The sequence below is a fragment of the Chlamydotis macqueenii genome, chromosome 2 (genome assembly GCF_036417535.1).
Source record: "Chlamydotis macqueenii isolate bChlMac1 chromosome 2, bChlMac1.mat, whole genome shotgun sequence".
Lineage (NCBI taxonomy): Eukaryota > Metazoa > Chordata > Aves > Otidiformes > Otididae > Chlamydotis > Chlamydotis macqueenii.
Genome location: NC_141557.1, coordinates 99,885,929 through 99,905,013, shown reverse-complemented (window position 1 = coordinate 99,905,013; position 19,085 = coordinate 99,885,929). Strand labels below are relative to the sequence as shown.

The window sequence follows — 19,085 nt, the reverse complement described above, 5'->3', positions numbered from 1 at the left end:
TAAAGGAATTTAGGCTGTCAGTGTCTGTGTTCACTTTGCATCACTGACATGGGTTATTCTGTGCTTCCTCTCCATGCCTGTGCACTGAACTTTAGATCAGAAGTTAGACTTCCCGTTTTAAATCACCTTAGTACTTTGCACATCTATAATAAATGACAGCTTCTATGAGATTGATTACACAGTTCCTTGAGTAAGAAAGCCTGGTTGATCTTTTACAAAGTCAGTGAGACCTGAAGCTGCTCAGGCTTTGCCCTGCTGCTTAAGAGCATTGATTCTAGAAGCTCACGTGTTTTAATCTGCAACTCATATTCAGGTTAACAAACACAAAGTAAGGTACACACCATCCCAAGTGAACAACTTTTGTGCATCTGCCTATACCTTTTCTTGTCAAACAGAAGGCATGTTCTTAAATCTGTTCAATATGAGTTTAATTCTTACTTAAGAAACCCTTATCCTGTGAGAATGTAGTTATTCTTTCCTCAGCTCCTTTATTGTCTTGCCGGAAGGCGTATGTACGCACAACATAAACTTCAGAAGCTAATACAAAACACCCTACAAAAGACAGGGTTGTAAAGGATGACGGAAATGGTTACAAAAAAAACCAAAGCAGGCACGATAAAAGTATTCTTAAAATTTAAAAAAGCAGCATTTATTATGAGATTATATACATGCTAAAATAAAAGAATCTTTTCAACCACTGAGTATGTTTATGAATTGTATTTACAGGTTTTTGCTCCCATTTTAAAACAAGAATTTGCTTTTCTATTTGCGTGCATTGTTAAAAATAAATATTTTAAAATGTGATTCAAGAACAAACGATACAATGAGGAAAAGGAAACCCTGGCTTAAAATTAAGTCATTCCAGCAGAAGTCAAAAGCAGAGAATGTGTTAGGGTTGAAAATTTAAATACACCCTACTTAAACCAAGAGGGTAAAAGTAAGTAAAAGCAAGAACAAATCACCTAAAAAATAACAATGCAAGTTTTTTTTCTTTTTTATAATACCACATCAAAATTACACAGAAGACCCCAGTGATCACTAGGGAATCTGCCACAGTCTAGTTTTTCCAATCCGATTAAGTCCATACTTCGCGGAATAATATGTTCCCCGTCTGCTGCAGGCCGAAAGTAAATGCGGTCAAACCTCATCTTGCACTTGTACTGTGCATTCAGGTTGGTATTGGAGTGGGTGTCCCAGGTGTAGCGGCAGTGTTGAGGTTTACCCAAAAACTCCCACATATCCATAATGTTGTTAGGTAACTCACCCAGTTTAGTAACCTGAAGATAGAAGGGAGGGGGGAAAAAATCCACAAAATATCAATTTTTTTTTTTTTAAATGTTCAAAACCAGAACAGAGTTGTCACAATATTGCTTTTTTTTTTCTGCAAAATATGAGTTGTTAAAAACAAAGATACTGGAGATGTTTCTAACTTGTGGTATTTCTCACTAATTGTGACTAAAGCATGACCAATTTCTGTAGTACTTTATAAATCCAAAACACGTTACAAAAATAGATGTTCAGCTCTGAAATTCTGAGGTATGGGGGTCAACACTGTGTTCTCTGAAACAATGTCATTCCAGTTCACTGCAATGGAATTTCACTATAGGGAAAGATGAAACACTGACCTTTTAGTAATTACACACAAATTTAACTTTTAATATCAGCAGCCAAAAATTACTTATAAATTTTAATGTCTCCGTGATGGGGGATTAATTTTAAATTTCCAAGATCTGTTTCTCCAGAGCACCCTCTTCTTTCTTTGACTTTAGAAACATTAATGTTCTGAGAATGGGAGAGTTGAGGAAGTAAAGATTAGGTTCTCAAAATGAGATGATGTTTTTAAAGTCGAAACATCTTCAACGATCCCTGCATCTTCTCAGATATAAACATGGTCAATAAAGCATTTTGTTATTGGGGAGAGGAGCTCTTCATATACATCACCTCAGCTACAACAATGCCTCAGCATAGCAATGACACAGCTTCTACTTAGTCTCACTTACAGTCTTTAAGAATAAATGTTGCAGACCTCTGTTCTGCCTAAGCAGGTCACTTCTTATAAAGACAACAGAAAAGCCTGAGACAATTTTGTCAGAATACCTTCTCAAAATAATGAGGTTGCTTATTATTCTATTTACCTCACTGTCTCTGAGGTTTGTGTCCCCTCCAAATATAACAGTGGTGGACTCAGACTCCTTCTGCATTTTGTTAAACACTATTTGCAGTTGTTTGATACGCTCCTTACAGTGATTTTTAGTGCTCTCCAGATGAGAGGTCATAAGGCAAAGTTCGTTACCAGATATGCTCACCTGTGTGTGAAACAGAGGAACATTACTATCCACACCATGATAAGAAGTTCAAAGACAAAAATCTAATCACAAAGTAAATTACTGAATGACAGAGCTCTGGTTAATACTAGTTTTACATTGAAGAAAAGTGGCTTACGGGAGGATAACAGGCTTTTAGTTTTCTTTTCAGATGTTATGAGACTTGAAAGTCAAGTACGGCCAGTAACTTACATCAAAGATTTAAGTTTTGTTAGTGTCAAATGCAACTGGGTTTGCATGTTTGGGTAAGTTTTTCTGCTGTTTGAGACCATCATAGGGTAAAGCCAGTCCGGCCTTTCTGGGATTTTTTGTTTAAAAGAGAAACACAGCTGCTTAGTTGATACTGACTCACTCACATGCGCAACCAAAAGGTTCCTCATCATGGAGGTTGTTGGAAAAGGTATTATCTCATGTTTCAGTAGCCTCACTCTTGATTTCTTCAACATTATGGCAGTGAAATAGCCATCTATGTTACCTAAAGAGGAACAGGGAAAGAAATGGTCGAGGATATCTTCTGCCATACCATAAAGAAGCTAAGGTTCTGAAAGAGATCTTTTTACCATGGCCTGGGAGAACCATGTTAATTTGTAAGACGTACAAAGTCATTTAATTAAAGTTTCACAAAAGCGGTGTGAATTTTTCAGAATTTTTAAATGCATATATTTAAGAAATTACTTATCTATGGCACTTTTTGGCTACCCTTGCTATCAGTCTTTCAAAACGCAGAAAAAATACAAAGGAAACCACCAGGCAAGCAAGCATAATTTGCATCAAACTACATTGTGATATCAAACCACAGAAAGAAATTTAAGTGTTTTGTTCTTCCTTTTCATTCCTACAAATGGTCAGAGATTTTTGGCAAGAGAGACAGAATAAAACCAAACTTACTTTTTCCAGTTTCTCTCTTTAGATACTGAAGGTTATTTCTTACCTGGAATAATAGTGTAATTGCTTGCTCTCATCTGTAGAAGCAAGAGATGTGGCGGGATGACCTCTTGTAAAAACACAACATCTGGACTGTATCTGAAATTGGCAAGAAAAGATTTTAAATTAACTGCTGAAAGGTAGTAGTTACACTCTAAGGCCAAATGGAACAGGGTCAGGGATTTCAGGTACAACTTGTCCTCATCTTCCTAGATATTGTAAGGATCTATTTTTTTAAAAAAGAAAAAACTCTCTCCATCATATTTATTAGTATGTAGACTCATCACCACTGTTAAAAGGGAAGACACAATGATTGCTATGGACATGGTAATAAAAAGCTTGACTTCTTTGTACCTTGATCTTAAAGATTTGTACAGGTTTCATATACTACATACATGAGGAATTCAACTTAAGCAGCTGCAAAGCAGCTTTGGAACATGTTCTGCAACATCTAAGTTCTCCAGAAGATTCCAGCTACCTTACAACTGCCTCATTCCCTTACAATAGATCCCCTCGGGTAACCTGCCGTTCATTTTCTCCAGTCTCACTGATACCAAGCTCTTTTACGTCTTAGAGCTGTGCAATCAGTAACAGTTCATGTGGGGCAGCAGTCCTGAAAACGCTGACGTAGACATGACTTTACAGCTGTTCCTATTTTTGCTACACTGCCAAATAGTCCTGCTCTAAGCAGGTGAAGGATAAAACTAAAGCCTTATTTACAGAAGAAAAATAGTCACTCCAGATTAACAAAATCAACTGAAAAATGATTTAGTTAAGGAGTTTGTGCTGTTTTAAGAAGAACTTAAATTATCACTTGTTTAAATAATTTAATTTACACTGATGAGTTACTGTATTAAGATAAATCAATTTATGTAATTTTAAAATTGCTCATAAATACACTCACGCAAAGCTTCCACTGGTGGAACTAGAAAAGGTAATCAGATTGTGTTGTTTTTATCCTACCTTGCACATTTTCTTTTTTGATAGACAAGTAACAGCAATGGCGAGAGAGACACTTTTCACATCCCACTAAAACAAATTTTTTTGTTGTTTCAAACAGTTTGCTCTAGCATGAAGTTATTCATACTACTGGAATGAGACAAGTTTCTTGCAGTTTTACTCTTCTCTCATGTACAGGATGGAAGCATGAAGTATGCTCTCGATATACAATTGCAACTTGAACAATATTGTTCATTATAAAAAAAGGGTTTTTTTTAAAGTAGCCATCGCAGAATATTTAAACCTTTGGGATGCTGGATAGGTTCACACTTCTTCCAACCAGTATATAAACTTTTATTCATCTATTTAAGATTTATAAAGTTATTGTATTGTCGCATTTAATGTTAAGATAATCTGGGCATGAAGATTTGTAAATATCTGAAAGAAGCAGCTTGCTTTCTCCTTTAAAGCTGGGTACATGAAAATACAAAGACAATGCTATACTTACAATGCCAGGTAAGAACAGATTCCTCTAGTTCGTTCTTTTAGATTTCCCAGATCCAGCCCATCAATATTCCAGGTTATCAGCGAGAAGGTGCTGTCATCTTCTTGTTGCCTCGAGTCTGCACTATTGACACCGGCATTACTGGTAGTGGCATCTGCTGTGAGGTCAATACTAAAGACAGAGTTCACTTGTTTGTCAACATGCATAATAATATTCTTCCTGCAATTACCTCCCTAATCTTCTAAAGGAAAATGTTTTAAACCCATCACAACTTACAGGTGGCCATCTAAAACTTCCCCAACAAATAAGTTAACATGTATTGATGTCAACATAATTTAAAAGCACAGTAACTAAAACATACAAACCTCAGTCACACAGAGCCTTAGTACAAAGTTGAAGCGAGTGGTTTTTCCTCCTCCTTATAGACACAAGATAATATTTACTATTCTGATTTAAGTTAATCAGACAGCAACCAATGTAATCCAAAGCACTGGAGTAACTCAACTCTTTCCCCATGCTAGAGGCAGGCTGTGTGTATTAGTTTTTCAAACATTTCCCAGCATATTAGAAACAAAGAACTGCAGTCAGGATTTGCTTTTATGTGTCCATCTTTGCAGTACAGCTGAGATTCTTCCAATTGCCAAACTCCCTGTGGAGGTATATCTGCAAACTCACTCTGTGACAAATTGATAGTCCTTTTCTTTGGGAATACTTACCCCAAATCCCACCTCAAAAACACAGGCCTTGTCTACCCTGTCGATAAAAGCTGAAGAACACTGTCGAAGTTTGAGTGTCCAGTCTAGTAACTGCTTGGGGACTGTGTTGCTAAAGAGAACCAGACTCCACCTGCTAACAAATGGTTGTACTGGTTTTGGCTGGGATAGAGATAGTTTTCTTCATAGCAGGTCATATGGTGCTGTGTTTTGGACTTGTGATTAACACAGGGTTGTTATCACAGAGATGTGTTAGCTGTTGTGAGCAGTGCTTACAAAGCATCAAGGCTTTTTATATTTATACTGTAATCTGAAGGACTATGAGATGAAATAGGAAAGCCTGTGTGGTTTGCAGTGATCCTCCCCTGACTCAAAGGTCTCCAAAAAGTCCTCCCTCGCATCCTGAATACAACAGCTCAAGACAGAACCCACCGTGCAAAGACAGACAGAGGCTGCAAAAGAAAAAGATGCTGCCAATTTGATACAGATATTTTCTGACTCCTCATGGACTCCCTAGAGACCACTACTAATGTTCAGTAGTCTTGCATTTTTTCATATGTATGTATCAGGCAAAAAACAGGTATGCTGTTATCAAATACAGCTTATTCATAACTATAAAGATCATAAGGGCTTTTCTACATAACATGCAAGTCTGTAATAAATAGATCTATAGGAAAAAATGCTTCCCTCAGGACTGTGAACGGCAGGGATCTGTAAAGGTTCAATTCCACACGCAGCTCAATACCCTTGGTATGCCCTACAGATATGCTGTGAGATCATCAGAGGCACAGTTCTTAGATCCTAACTTCCACAGGTACGTTTTATAAGGTGCGCATGTATGTGTCAATTTTATTTACAGAAATATAAATATGAGCACATCTAGTATATTACACATATGCACAGTTTACATATATACAAATGTGTGCGTGTGTACCGTAAAATCTGCACAAGACAAGACCATGGCAAGAAAATGACCTCGTCCCTTCTCCGAAAGGCTGACAACCTACAGAGGAAAGTGGCTGAAGCCTTCACAGAGGGAAAGTGCAGCCCGCATGCCTGACAGCCCCTCAGGAGGAGCTGGCTATTCCCCTCGAAGGGGGCAGCCTTGGGAAACAACGAGAAGTAGTGAGGAAACATCAACGGGAGGAAGGGAAACCACCTTCCTCATCACACCCCAGCAGAGCTGCGGAGTCAGGCGGGGAGAGGAGCTCTGCTCCCCGGGGGGAGGCTACCGCCCGGCAGATGGGAGATGGCTCTCCCCGGCCGTGGGGCTCCCCCGCACCCCCCAGAGCGGGGAAAACCGGCCTGCGCCCAGGGAGGGCGGCCAGAGGCACCGCTCCCCTCGCCTCCATCCGCCTCCTCCTGTCACCCCCCCCGCCCCGGGGGTGACCTACCAGCTCCCAGGCCCCTCGCAGGCTGGCGACACCCCACCTGCCGTCTCCTCCTCCTCCTTCTCCTTCTCCTCCAGCGGCGGCTCGAAGTAGGCGTTCAGCGCCCTCTGAAACACAGAGGCAGACAGCAGGGAAGGGGCTGCAGCTGCCGCCGGGGCAGCCCCGCGCCCCCCTCGCCGCCGCCCCCGCCGCCGGTACCTGCATGTGCCAGTCGCTGTCGGCCAAGAAGCTGCGCGCCACCCCCACGTCGCTGCTGGTGATGGCGGCGAACTCGAAACACAACACCCTCCGCCGCTTGGCGACGTGCAACGCCTCGTCCTCTTCTTCTTCTTTTTCTTCTTCTTCTTTTTCTTCTTCTTTCTTCTCCGGCGGCGGCGGCGGCGGCTCCCCTGCCTGCGTGATACCCTCCGCCTCGCCCTCCCCCCGCCGCCTTACCGCCTCCTCCATGGCTCACCTGGGCGGGCGGAAGCCGGGGTGAAGTCCCGCCCGCTGGGATTGCCGTTCCGGGGCGCGGGAGGGCAGGGAGCCGTTGTCGGGGCAGCATGGGGTTCACGGTGGAAAGCCTGAAGCAGGCCATCAAGTACATGGTGGAGTCGCAGGGCTTCGACCGGGTGCTCCACAAGGTAGGGGCGGCGCGCAGGGGAGGGCTTGCCGCCGGCCGTTAAACGGCGGCCTCCGGCGGGAGAAGCAGTGGTTCGTTCTCGGGCTCTGCCGGGCAGCGGAGTGGCAGAGGGTGCCGCCGGGCCGGGCCGGGCCGGGCCGGGCCGCTGGAGCTGGAGGAAGGGCCGAGGGCTGTGGTGGGTTAGCGGGACCACTGCCGGGGCAGCCTGGCTGCGGGCACTGCGGGAGGCCGGTGGTGCCAGGCCTGCCCTTGCCGTTGTGTCCCCTGGGTTCCGGATCTCGCAGCAAGGGCCTGTGGCCGTGATGGTAATGCGCGGTAGAAAACACAGTTATTATTAAATAACACTTTGTATTTAAATATCAGAGCGGCCCTTCCAGTACCTTTCTGAAGACGAGAATTGTGCTGAATACCTTTCCATGAGTTATTTAGTAACTAGTATTCCTCCCCTCGTAGAACCTGTGACTAAGCAAACTTCCTGTACTGTAAAATTATGAAAGAAATTATTGCTCTTCTCTGTTTAAAAATAAAAAAAAAATAGCTTATTATAACGTCTCACACTTGAGGTCAGATGGAAAACACAAGCACTTCAGGACTCTGTAAGTTTCTAACAAGGCCTAGTATAAAGAAATGTATTTGACTGGTATGGCTCTAATGCAATGCTATGTTATGGTCCAAAAAAAGTTGAAATTATTTTACTGTGTCATCTGATGTTCTGTGATATGTAGTAGTGTAGCTGATGTGTCCTTGAGCTCCTGTGAAGCAGTTTCGGTGTGCTCACTAAATTTTGCAAAGTGAGAATCCTGCATTTGATTTCTCCTTGTGTAACGATGACATGGAGAGATGCAATAAATATATCTAAGAAAGCCAACCATGTCAAAATTTACATGTTTTGCATTGACGAGGAGCAAACCTGGTGTCAAAAGCCGTGCTTTCATTGACAGCTCCATCATCCATTTACTAGAAAGTAGCTATATGCAAAGCAACTCTGACTATTCTGTTTCCCCAAGACATTTTGGTCTTGTATATGAGAAGTATGAAGCTTAGAGTTTAAGAAGCTCATTTATTTACAGAGTCCAATTACTTTTTAGTCGGCTCTTCACTGTGATAACTTTACTCTCCTTTACCTTGAAGCCCTATTAAGTGGAGAATAAATGCAGTATTTCAGCTCCTAAGGGTTCCTGGCTGCACATGAGCCTTGGGAGACAGGCTCCTTATCGTGCTGTGGAATACTTTTTGATTTTTTCTGCTGTCTCCTTCTATAGTTATGATACTATAAACATATCATAGTAACAGTAAAAGTACAGTTTTGTTTTAATTTAAAGTATTTGCTGTTGTTCTGGGAGATACCTGAAGCCTTTCTTACCATAACTAAATATGACTCAAGATTTTTCCTGTTCTGGAGAAGGCAGATTTTAGTCTGAAACTTTTCAGCTACAGCATCAGACGTAGTTTCTGGTTTAATTCCAGTATGGTATCTACGAGGGCTTAACAACTGCGAGTTTTAAAGCCCTTTTTCCAAAGAAGTAATGCATCGCAGTAGTGGCAGGAAGCCGAAGCAGCATGCCACTCACTGGGACAGACGCGTGGGAGGACAGGCACAGAAGGGCTGTGAGAAATACTAACCAGCAGCTCTGGCTGCGTAAGTCCTTGGAAGCATTCAAATACTGAACTATTTTCGTCAAGAAGAGCAGGCAGCTAGTGCCAGATCAGAGCAATGACAAACGAAACCAGATGCTTTCCTTGCCTTGCTGATGGATTGGAGCACTCCCTGACGGCAGTGGAAGCCATCTGCTCCTAGTGTCAGGCATCAGGAAAGTCCTCATTAGAAATTCTGTCAGAAACTTAGGCCTCCAGTCGCTGCTGCGCAGCATGCCTGGTTTGGGACTTGGGGTTTTCATGGATCAAGGTGCTATTTTTATATTAGGACACTGCCTCAGTGATTTCCCCTCTGCTTAATTCCAGCTTTCTCCATTCATGGATGGACTGTGTACTACATCATCATTTATTTTGGTATAATTTCTCTGCAAAATTTTGATACATTTGGCATGTCAGAAAGGGATATTGGCTGAAACGGAGCTCTTACACTGCATTATAAATAAGCAATAGTGAAACTGGAGACATTTCAGTCTTAATTCCTTTTAAGAGTAAAAAGATTTAAGTCAACTCAGCTGATACGGTATGGGAACATGTAAGTTAAAAAAAAACTTTGTAAAACAATTAGAAAATTAGTAGGAATTATGATAAATAGTATGCCCACATTTCACTTGTGACAGTCTAAAGGTACTTCAAAGTCTTAGTTGTAGGTCTAAATATATATGCTGAACTTACCCCACTTTTGCATCTGCTTTCAGATTTTGAATATAGTGCTACTAACTGAAGAAACTTGAAAAAAATATTTAAAAATACTTGGTCTCAAAAATCCATTTTCTTTATTGGTGACAGGGTACCGTAGATGCACTGTAATTTTCTATTTAACACCTATGAGCTGGAAGAAAAGTGTATAGGCAACTCATGATGCTGTGATACAGCGTTGGATACCCGGGAGCGTGAATTTCAGTTCAGGAATTCAAATCTGATTAGCATTTGCAGTGCTCCTTTGAAAATACTGATTTTTTTACTGAGGTTGTGGTAGTATAATGGTTAATGAATTACTGCCAGTCTCAGTTTCATTTTATGAGCTAACAAATATGCCTCCACAACTATAGTACACACAGGTAGGTAGAGTAGTTTCGTGTTCCCTCTAATCTGACTTTTCAGTCACAGATTAAAGCGAAATGAAGACTGAAGTAGAATATTGTCTCCTAAGCAATTCCTGAGAGTATAGCAAGTATTGAAGTTTTGTCAAGCTGTCAGTTTAAATATTTATTTGCACTAGAAATGCACATTTTTTTTCTAAGGCAACAATCTTCTGCTCAAAATTTGTGGAGCTACATACTGTAACAGTTGAATTACTATATTTTCCCATCTTTTAATTTGTGTCATGAGTCCAGAATTAAATAAGATTTACTTTCCGTTTGATTCAGGGTGGTATTGGCTGTTGGTACTGTTGTCAGTAAGCTTTTTATTGCTTTTTTGGTTATACAGATGAAACTTCTTTCTGCAACTCCTGGGAAAATTGTTTGTGAAATGAAAGTAGAGGAGGAGCATACAAACAGAGGTGGCACATTACATGGAGGTCTGACAGCTACACTTGTGGATGTGGTGTCAACAGCAGCATTGCTGTACACAGAAAGAGCAGTGCCCGGGGTCAGTGTGGACATGAACATCACGTAGGTATCATCCACCGTGGTTACCAGAACATACTAACTTTTCTTCCCGTAACACGGCGTTGATTCCATTGTGTGTAATTTCTATGCTGTAGTATCCTCCTAAAAAAGATGTTTTCTTTGGTTTCAGAAGTCTTGTTTTGATAAATTAAAGAGGGATTATATTTGGAGATATTGCCATTTAGTTACAAAATTTGAGTTGGACTTTTCTAAGCTTTTATTTGTTATATGCATTTAAGAGACAGTACCCATTCATTCATAGAATGTAAAGGGATGTTGATAATGTGGTAAATCTTAGGCTTGTGAAATTGGCTCTTGTGAAGATATGTTAGAGTGTGTCCTCAAACACCAAAATCTAGGTTAAGCAGCTTTCCGTAAACTCTTTTTTAGTATTAGTCCATAAAATGTTAAACAGGAAAAACATGAAAACAGGAAACTGTTTAGCTCTGTTGTATGCTCTCATAGAGGGTGAATTAGAGATTTAATCAGAATTTCTTATTGGAGGGAAGTCATTTAAAGGTAGTTTTATACTGAGAAGAGTTCTTCCTATAATGCAAATTTAAGGCACGGTACCTTTTAAAAAAAGAGAAAAAAGTTGTCCTGAAACCTTCTTTTATATGCTATTTTTAAGCTATTATAGCTTGTCAGCTTTGCTTCATTACTTTTAATAAAGAGATTATGACTGTTTGGAACTAAAATAATCCTACTTGGAATAACTAACAGAGCATTAAAAATCTTGGAAAAGTAACCCCTCATCAAGACTGTCTTAAAAAAAAAAAAAAAAGCAAGCTTTAAAAGTGTGTGAGCAGTGATCTGTATCTTTACCAGGTTCCCTCCTTTCCCCCCCAGCACAGTCTGATTTCTCCACTGGGCGAGTGGGACTGGAGCATCTCTTTAAGCTTTATACTGCCACTGTGGTGACCAGGAAATTACTGGAAATGAAAACCTGAAATTATCCTATGATTGTGTTTTTTTCCCTACAGTAATATAACAAGAGGCCAACACCTGAATTATTTACACTATCACGTATACCTACTCCATTACATAAGAGCTAAAATCTTAAGAAAGTGCTGTCTCTGGAGGTGATCCAAAATGACATCCAAAATGACTGAGTAGCATAACCTTTAGGAAATGTATGTGAAGCAGTATTAATAGCTTTGTTTAACACAGACTACTGCTTTCATAGAATAAGTCACATTGGATATCAAATTTGCTATAATACAACTTTTTCCTTTTTGGGAAGGAGCTTTTTTAAGGCTTGTCATGAGAAAGCTATTTCAGTAATGGAAAGAACAGAGGGAAACAGAGAAACTTTTTTTTTTTTTTTAAATCACAAGAGGATCAGCAGCAGCCTCTGAGAACAAAATAAGACTGAAACCCTGCCCCCTGTCAACTAATGGGGCTTGTGCTACATCAGCATTAGGCGTGACTGACATACTTTCAACATGATGTCATCTATAAAAATGGACTGGTAGATGAAATTTATCTCAGTAAGATTTATATCCAGGAATTATACAGTCTCCTCTAACTCTAACATTTGAGTATTGTTCCCTTATCTGAGATCATGGCTGTATCATGTTCCTCCTAATTCTTTCCAGGCGTTTTGTGGGGAAGTTTCTTCCTATTCCCTGAAGAGTGTGTTTTAAAAGCACACCCTCCCAACTCAACGTAAATAAAATCTAAGAGTTATCTAATGAATGGAAACAGCGTTGAACTTGGGAAGTTTGATGGCCTCCCAGATTTCCATGACTTTTCTCTGACCAGGGTATGGGAAACAGTTAACCTATGATTAGGTTCCATACAGAAATGACCTTCCAGAGCCTTTGTAACAGAGACATTTTGCAGCTGAACCAGCCAGACTGGTTTAGAAAGGCTGTGGGGAGCCAGCAGTGGCTGGAATAGGACTTGGAGCTGAACTTTTAACTGAGGCCTTTGATACCTAATTGTTTCTCTTCCAAAATGGACTTATCCTCAGAACCAAGCCAATTAGTTTCTTTCTGTCCTCCATTTTCCCGGAGAACTCCTATACTGAATTACCACTGCAGTACTTAGAGAAACTCAGTGACTTTAAGAGGTGGGGATTTGCACACAGGCAGTTAGAGAGAGATGTGTCTTTATTACTCACTTTTGCTAATCCCCTTCATGATAATCTAAAATGCAGGAATATTATTGGATTTTTGCTCTGTACAGCTTCTTACCTGTTCATTTTGTTCTTCATTGAAGATATACTTCTGCTGCTAAGATTGGAGAAGAGATACTGATTACAGCTCAGATTTTGAAGCAAGGAAGAAATCTTGCATTTGCCAGCGTGGATTTAACAAATAAGGCAACAGGAAAGTTAATTGCACAAGGTAGACATACAAAGTATCTAGGAAATTAATATAGGAAAGAAATTTTAAAAATAATAATGTTGGGTTTAAGAATCCCATATTGTATGATTTTCTCACTTATGCAGTAAGATGTCATCCGCACAAAGTTGTGACAGTCTATATAAAGTGCATTAGTCTCACTCCCATAACAAACACACACATTTCTTAATTACTATCAAAATTGCTGTAAGCCTAAAATTAGTGCCTATTTTGGAACAAACAAGAGAGTGTGATAGCATGGGGATGCATTTTTTTTTTTTCTTGGTCAAGACAGCAGAAGGAGAGAGCTGCGGGACCAGCCATATGGTTTAACAGCATGACAGTGTTTTAAGAGATCTCTGTTTCCTTTGCCTGTGGTGTCGTTGTGTGACAAAGCAACCCGGTCTTCAGGCCTGTCACAGTCACATTCGCACAACACGATATATGCTTGCAAATTAAACTACTTATTCTGTAAGGTGGTAGTACAGAGCTCCTATAACAGAGTGAAACTGGTTTGAAAGTATAAAGCAGGCTAATACAGAATGTAATTTACTGATACTGTAACAAATTCTGAAGTATTCAATAAAGCTTTCTGAAACTACCTTTTTACAGATTATTTACTAGTTTTGTAGTCTCGTTGCACTGAGTGCCAGCATGGAGTGGTTGGGTGAGGGTGCGGTGGAACCCTTGTACACAAATTCATCCAAGATTTCATCATCGTCTCCCTGCGATTCCTGAATGTGAAAATGCAGTTACCTTATCAGGGCTTTTCACCTCTGCCTACCTGAAGTTCTGGCTGTATTTGTTTAAAAATCATTAGCTGAAGAGTTAGAGATATATCAAAATAAATTTGATGAGCCTTTCATCAGGCGAAGGCTGGAGACTGTCTGAGTTGTGTTGAATATGGTAGAGTTAAGCTGCTATTCATCAGCTGAAGACTTGTCTCCTCATGCACCGTTGTGGACAGGTTTAACTGCTTTCTTCAAACTGAAGACAAACAATCCTCAGCAAGGCTGTCACACTGTAATAGTAACAGCTATGCTACGTATGCAGTGCAAGTTTACATAAACCATGACCTTAGTTTTTCTTCTCTAGTGGAAGATTTGAAAAAGTTAATCAGCTCTAGTAAAGCGCATGCATAATTCTTTTTGTCATGGAAGGTGACTCATTATTTTCTTTAGTTACTTGAATCTTCTGATTAAAGGTCAAGGCTTTTTTGTGTATTCCAATGAGTTAAGTAACTTGTTCCTGCAGACTGATTTTCAATATGAACAAGTTTACTAATATGTCAGAAACCTTTCAAAATTACTTTCAAACAAATGATATAACTTACCCTTCCATGGAAGTTCTCTAAAAAAAATACCTACAGGGGGCTGAGGCTATCAGCATGTATTTCTGCTGCAAGTTTAGAACAGTTGAGAATGTATATACCAAAACCAACAAAAGCTTTTTATCTAAGGCTGTCTCCAAAGTGTACATGGCCCACATGCCTGCGGCTAGTTGAACTTCTAATAGTAGCAACCTCTCTTCAGCAGTACATTTGTAATCTTTCCCCTCTACTTGCACTCCAGCTCAGAATCATCCCGAATCCCATTTATAGAAAGCTTTGCTGAAGCAGTTCTGAGAAGACACTTAACTACAGGTGCAAGGTTTGGTGTTTTTTTTTTTTTTTTTACTTTGTTCACCAGAATTATATGCTTCATTGGATCAAGGTGTTTCTCACTTTACAGCTTCCTCTGCCTGCAGATCAGTTATGAGTCTTAAGCGTCTCCAGCTCCTCTACAATTTCTAGGATGAGCAGACAGAGAGGATTCTGTCATAGCGTGTAGACACGCCCAGTGGGTTTAGCAATTGCTGTTCTGGTCATCTTCCTATTAACATGTTCTGGCATCTCCAGTCATCCTTTTTCTCATTTGTAAGTAAGTTCACTGTTTTTCTTCCTTAGGTTACCTATGTAGTAGAGTGCAAGAGGTGAAGGAAACACAAATGAGGATTTAAACTGCTCCCAACTACTATAAACCCATCTCCATCACTGGAACACAACAGTCATTTTGCCTATTATCAGAAATAAAAGTCAGAGGGTGAGAATGAAGGAGGTACTGGATTCAAGAAGTGTGAAGAGATAGAGAACGCTCTCAGCAGTGTGTGCTGGGGCAGCTCTGTCCTTGTGTAACTGTCCCACTGGAACTTAACATGACTTGCCTCAACCAAAGCTGGCTGCATCAGGAACCTACCATAGTTAAGTGGTCTCATTCTATCACTTAGCATTCATCATATCTACGTAATTACAATTGAAAAGTGTCCAGGCAAATTAAAAGCAGCAAACTTCAACGTGGCAAAAACACTATCCTGTTCCCATTCGAGCCTGGCAAGGACTGGTGCAGGCTGAGAGGGAAGCATAAAAAACAACTCCTTCCTGAAGTAACAAGTGAATTCTCTTCTCCCTTATAACAAACTATTCCACACAGTATTCTAGTGGTGCCTAATTAATAAGAAAGAGGGACATTATTAATATGCAGGCCAGTTATTTTAGCAGCAGTTGATTAAGCTCATTATTTTAAGACAACTTTGTCTATTATCCCTCCACCAGCAGCAGCAGCATGTTAACCTCATAACCTATTTCACAACTTAGGCTTGGAGATGATCTTCGAAGGAATTGTCACCACTGAGCTTGCTTAGCTTTGGGAGTAAACTCTCAAAAATCAGAGTTAATATTTGGAAGTGTTCTTTATCGATTTCACCCTAACCTACATGTTGAAAAATCTGTATCTAACCAGCTGAATCTCAAAGGAAGTAATGGAAAAAAACCTGCTGTAATAAGGACAAATGGTGCATGGTTCCACCTGGCATCAGAACAAACAAACAGATCTCCTCTGAGGCTGACCTGGTTCCATCACTGCAAATTTAGGCATAATTCCCTTACAAGCAAGCAAGCAAAGTGACTCAATGAGATCATCTTGTGAGTCCTATCAGTATACTAGATTACATATCTAATAGCTGACAGACATCTGTAAGCTCCGTATCTTACAGCTGCAAATGAGACTGTGCCTCCCATATTGTGCCCCCTTTTTTTTCTAATCCTTTTATTTTTTTTAAACATACCAAACACCTATACCATATTCCTTGATATCTAGAGATCTGTCCTTACAGAGGGCCACACTTTTCACGTAGTGGTACGCGACACGTTGTGGAACAGTTTGTCCCGATCAGTGAAAGTCACTGCAGCTTCCCACTTCATGTGATATATTGGTCAGCCAAGGTCAGCCAAGCGTGTCACGCTGGTTTCACATCACTCGTAGTGCACAAATGCATTCAGACTGACACCCAGGCATTCGCACCACAGTGGAACTGTGCGTTACAGGTCCCTTGAGAAAACAAAGAATCGGAACAGAATCATTCCCACCGGTGTTTAAAGCCAACAGTCCAAATACTGATCAGGGCAAATACTGATCACAGACGAAGGTGCTGTGAGGAGGGATTTAGTCATTAGGCATTCCAGCTCTCAGGAAGAAGCAACTTGTCAGTGACAAACCAGGGAGAGAGTAAGGAAGGATGTCAGTGTTGAAACGGGCATTAAACTCCCAGGAATCCTTGTTTGTCCCTTGAGGTTGAGGCACCTGTCACAGGGGTCTCGTGGCTGAGCTGCTTCACCTAGGTTACTCTGCCAATTTAACGATGATCTACTTGGTTTAGAATTCTCAAATTGGCAAGCATTACCACCTAAAGGGAAAGTAGGGGGGCAGGGGGTGGGGAGAATCAGGCTGCTAAGTAACTGTTCTGAACAGCAGTTCAGTTCTGTTCAGCTTCACTGACTGGCTCCAAGCCGCTCCCAGGGCATATGGAAGAATTTCCCACTGCGTTTTATCGCTAACCATTTTAGAGTTCTCCATCTGCAGAAACCATTTAGCTAGTAGAAAGAAACCCCAGAACCTCTCCCTTACCTTGTTGTCCATGGGAATGAAGAAAAAAGCACTTTGATTCCTCTTTTGCTGCTTAAGAGTCCAGCAACAACACAATGACAGTTATTACCTGTGTGATTTTGAAACGCATTCACTGGATGACTGCAGTTACCAGATCGCCTGGTGCCAAGCTGCTGTGGTTGTGGGACACTGCAGCATCTACAGTTCTCACCTAAACCAGAGCCAATTACCTGCAAGCTCTACTCAAACAAGACACATTGGCTACCATCCAGAAAAACAAAACCAAAATAAAAAAAAACACAAAAAAAAAAAACAAACCACCAAACTACTTTTGTTCACAAAAACAGTACCTGGGGCTGTGCCACTGTAGTAAGACTCTGGATCTTTGATTTATTTTGCTTAAAAGCACCAGCTGCTTGAATAGTTTTCAAGAGCCCAGAGAAGCAGCTTGTAGAGGGAGTGCTCTAGCATACAGTAATTGTGCTCAAATTAAGGGACCTTTCCATATGTAACTCCTTTCCAAGCAGAACTAGGTCACAGATGTTTTCAGCCCTAAAAAGCATTTTTCAGTCAGCCATGCAAAAGAGAAATTACGCTTGCGTATCACTTAGCTTGCTTCAGTTAACCTGTAGAGCTGAGGCACCCCTCCGCAGCATCGGCACGGTACAGCCAGCCTTGGGAACTGCCAGCTGCGGCACACACATCAGCAAGCAGCACACACTACTGTAGATGGAACTGCTGTTTCCTCTTTAGTATTCCTGACAGCAGAGAGTCAGGAATATTATTCAGTGCTAATGATACTAAGGGACAAGTAGTAACATTGGTCTTATGGTTTGTGAAATAATGGTTTGCATGTAATAAGCTACTAAAATAAAAAAGCTGATTGGTTCCACAAAAAGATTTCTAGAATAAACACCAATCAGGCTAGCACCATCCCTCAAACATGCATGCTAAACTTTTTTTCCCCCCCTTTTGTAAAACACTATCAAAGCCTTTTATCTCATTATTTCATTCCAAAAAGCTGTTCCAGAATTTGTAGGCCTATACAGCTTCTGAATTTGCTGCTGCAATAAATGCAAAAAGTAAAAATGGGAGCAGCTTTTCCAGGCTAATAAAAGAAAATAGCAATTAAGTAAACTCACAGACTGTCTTCTGCTTAGTGGATGTAAATGTAGCCTAGTAATTCTCAACAACTATTATGCTAGTGGCAGGAACCTTAATGTAATCTTAAATTTATTCTAATGGACTGTTACAGGATTATCTCAATTTAAGGAGCAAAAAAAAACCCTTAAGTGACCATTTTCTCACTGTTCAACCCCCAGAGATCCAGATTTAACATGAGATGGCGTTCATTAACTGCAAGTAATCTAATGACTCAGCACATGACGAGAGCAAGAAAGTGCAGTGTTTGCCCAGCCGCAAAACAGAAACAGGCAGGGAAGGAAGCCTGCAGAGCACGTACAAGGAGCAGGACTTTATGGCATTTGTATCAGGTTTTAAAGTTATTTTAGAGCTAATACATTATGCCTTAATGTGACAACAAAAAGATGAGGTCACTCACAAGGACGAGACCACCTACCTGTAGCGAACCGATCCTCTGCTTGTTTTGTAAGTACAGATCCAGTAGATCTTTCAGATTTGATTTTTTAAAACGTCTAGCAAATTGAAAGTGGCAAAATTACCATCTTTCTTTATTTCTAATAGGCTTAACATTTTGCTATGCAAAAAATCAACTTGTAGCAAGAGATCACTAGCTTGATCTAAAGCTTTCAACACTCAGATTAGTTCCAGTTTGAGCAACTATTTTTTCTAAGAAACACTTAATAATGTCAATATGTTTCTAGTACTGGATGAATCACTTAATGTAACATTTTTTGTGTAATAAAATAGCTTTTGAGAAGCAATTTATGCTTTGTTTGAAGCAGATGTGACAAAGGGCATCACCTGCAAACTAGCTACAGGCCTATTACATTTGGGTAATGCTTGCACAAGCAGTTCTGCCCATCCTACCAGATTTTTTGATAACACTTGTGCAGCTGAAGAAACTTGAAAACCAAAGGGAAACTACACAGCCGCGCACCGGCTGACATTTAAAAAGCTTCTCCTCGTCACCTATGAAGTACCTGACACAAG

The 19,085-nt window shown here is 40.5% G+C and overlaps 2 protein-coding genes across 2 annotated transcripts; one reads left to right on the top strand and one right to left on the bottom strand.

Annotated features, from left to right (window-relative positions):
* Positions 1-630: 630 nt before the first annotated feature.
* Positions 631-7,243, bottom strand: TDP2 (tyrosyl-DNA phosphodiesterase 2). Its single transcript, XM_086740534.1, has 7 exons — positions 6,995-7,243; positions 6,800-6,903; positions 4,696-4,863; positions 3,256-3,347; positions 2,681-2,799; positions 2,136-2,306; positions 631-1,277 (listed from the first exon to the last, which is right to left on the bottom strand). The coding sequence occupies exons 1-7, from the start codon at positions 7,241-7,243 to the stop codon at positions 996-998; spliced, it is 1,185 nt and encodes a 394-aa protein (XP_086596660.1). The 3' UTR covers positions 631-995.
* Positions 7,244-7,293: 50 nt separating this feature from the next.
* On the top strand, positions 7,294-13,634 carry ACOT13 (acyl-CoA thioesterase 13). Its single transcript, XM_086740535.1, has 3 exons — positions 7,294-7,419; positions 10,503-10,687; positions 12,908-13,634. The coding sequence occupies exons 1-3, from the start codon at positions 7,339-7,341 to the stop codon at positions 13,062-13,064; spliced, it is 423 nt and encodes a 140-aa protein (XP_086596661.1). The 5' UTR covers positions 7,294-7,338; the 3' UTR covers positions 13,065-13,634.
* Positions 13,635-19,085: the final 5,451 nt, after the last annotated feature.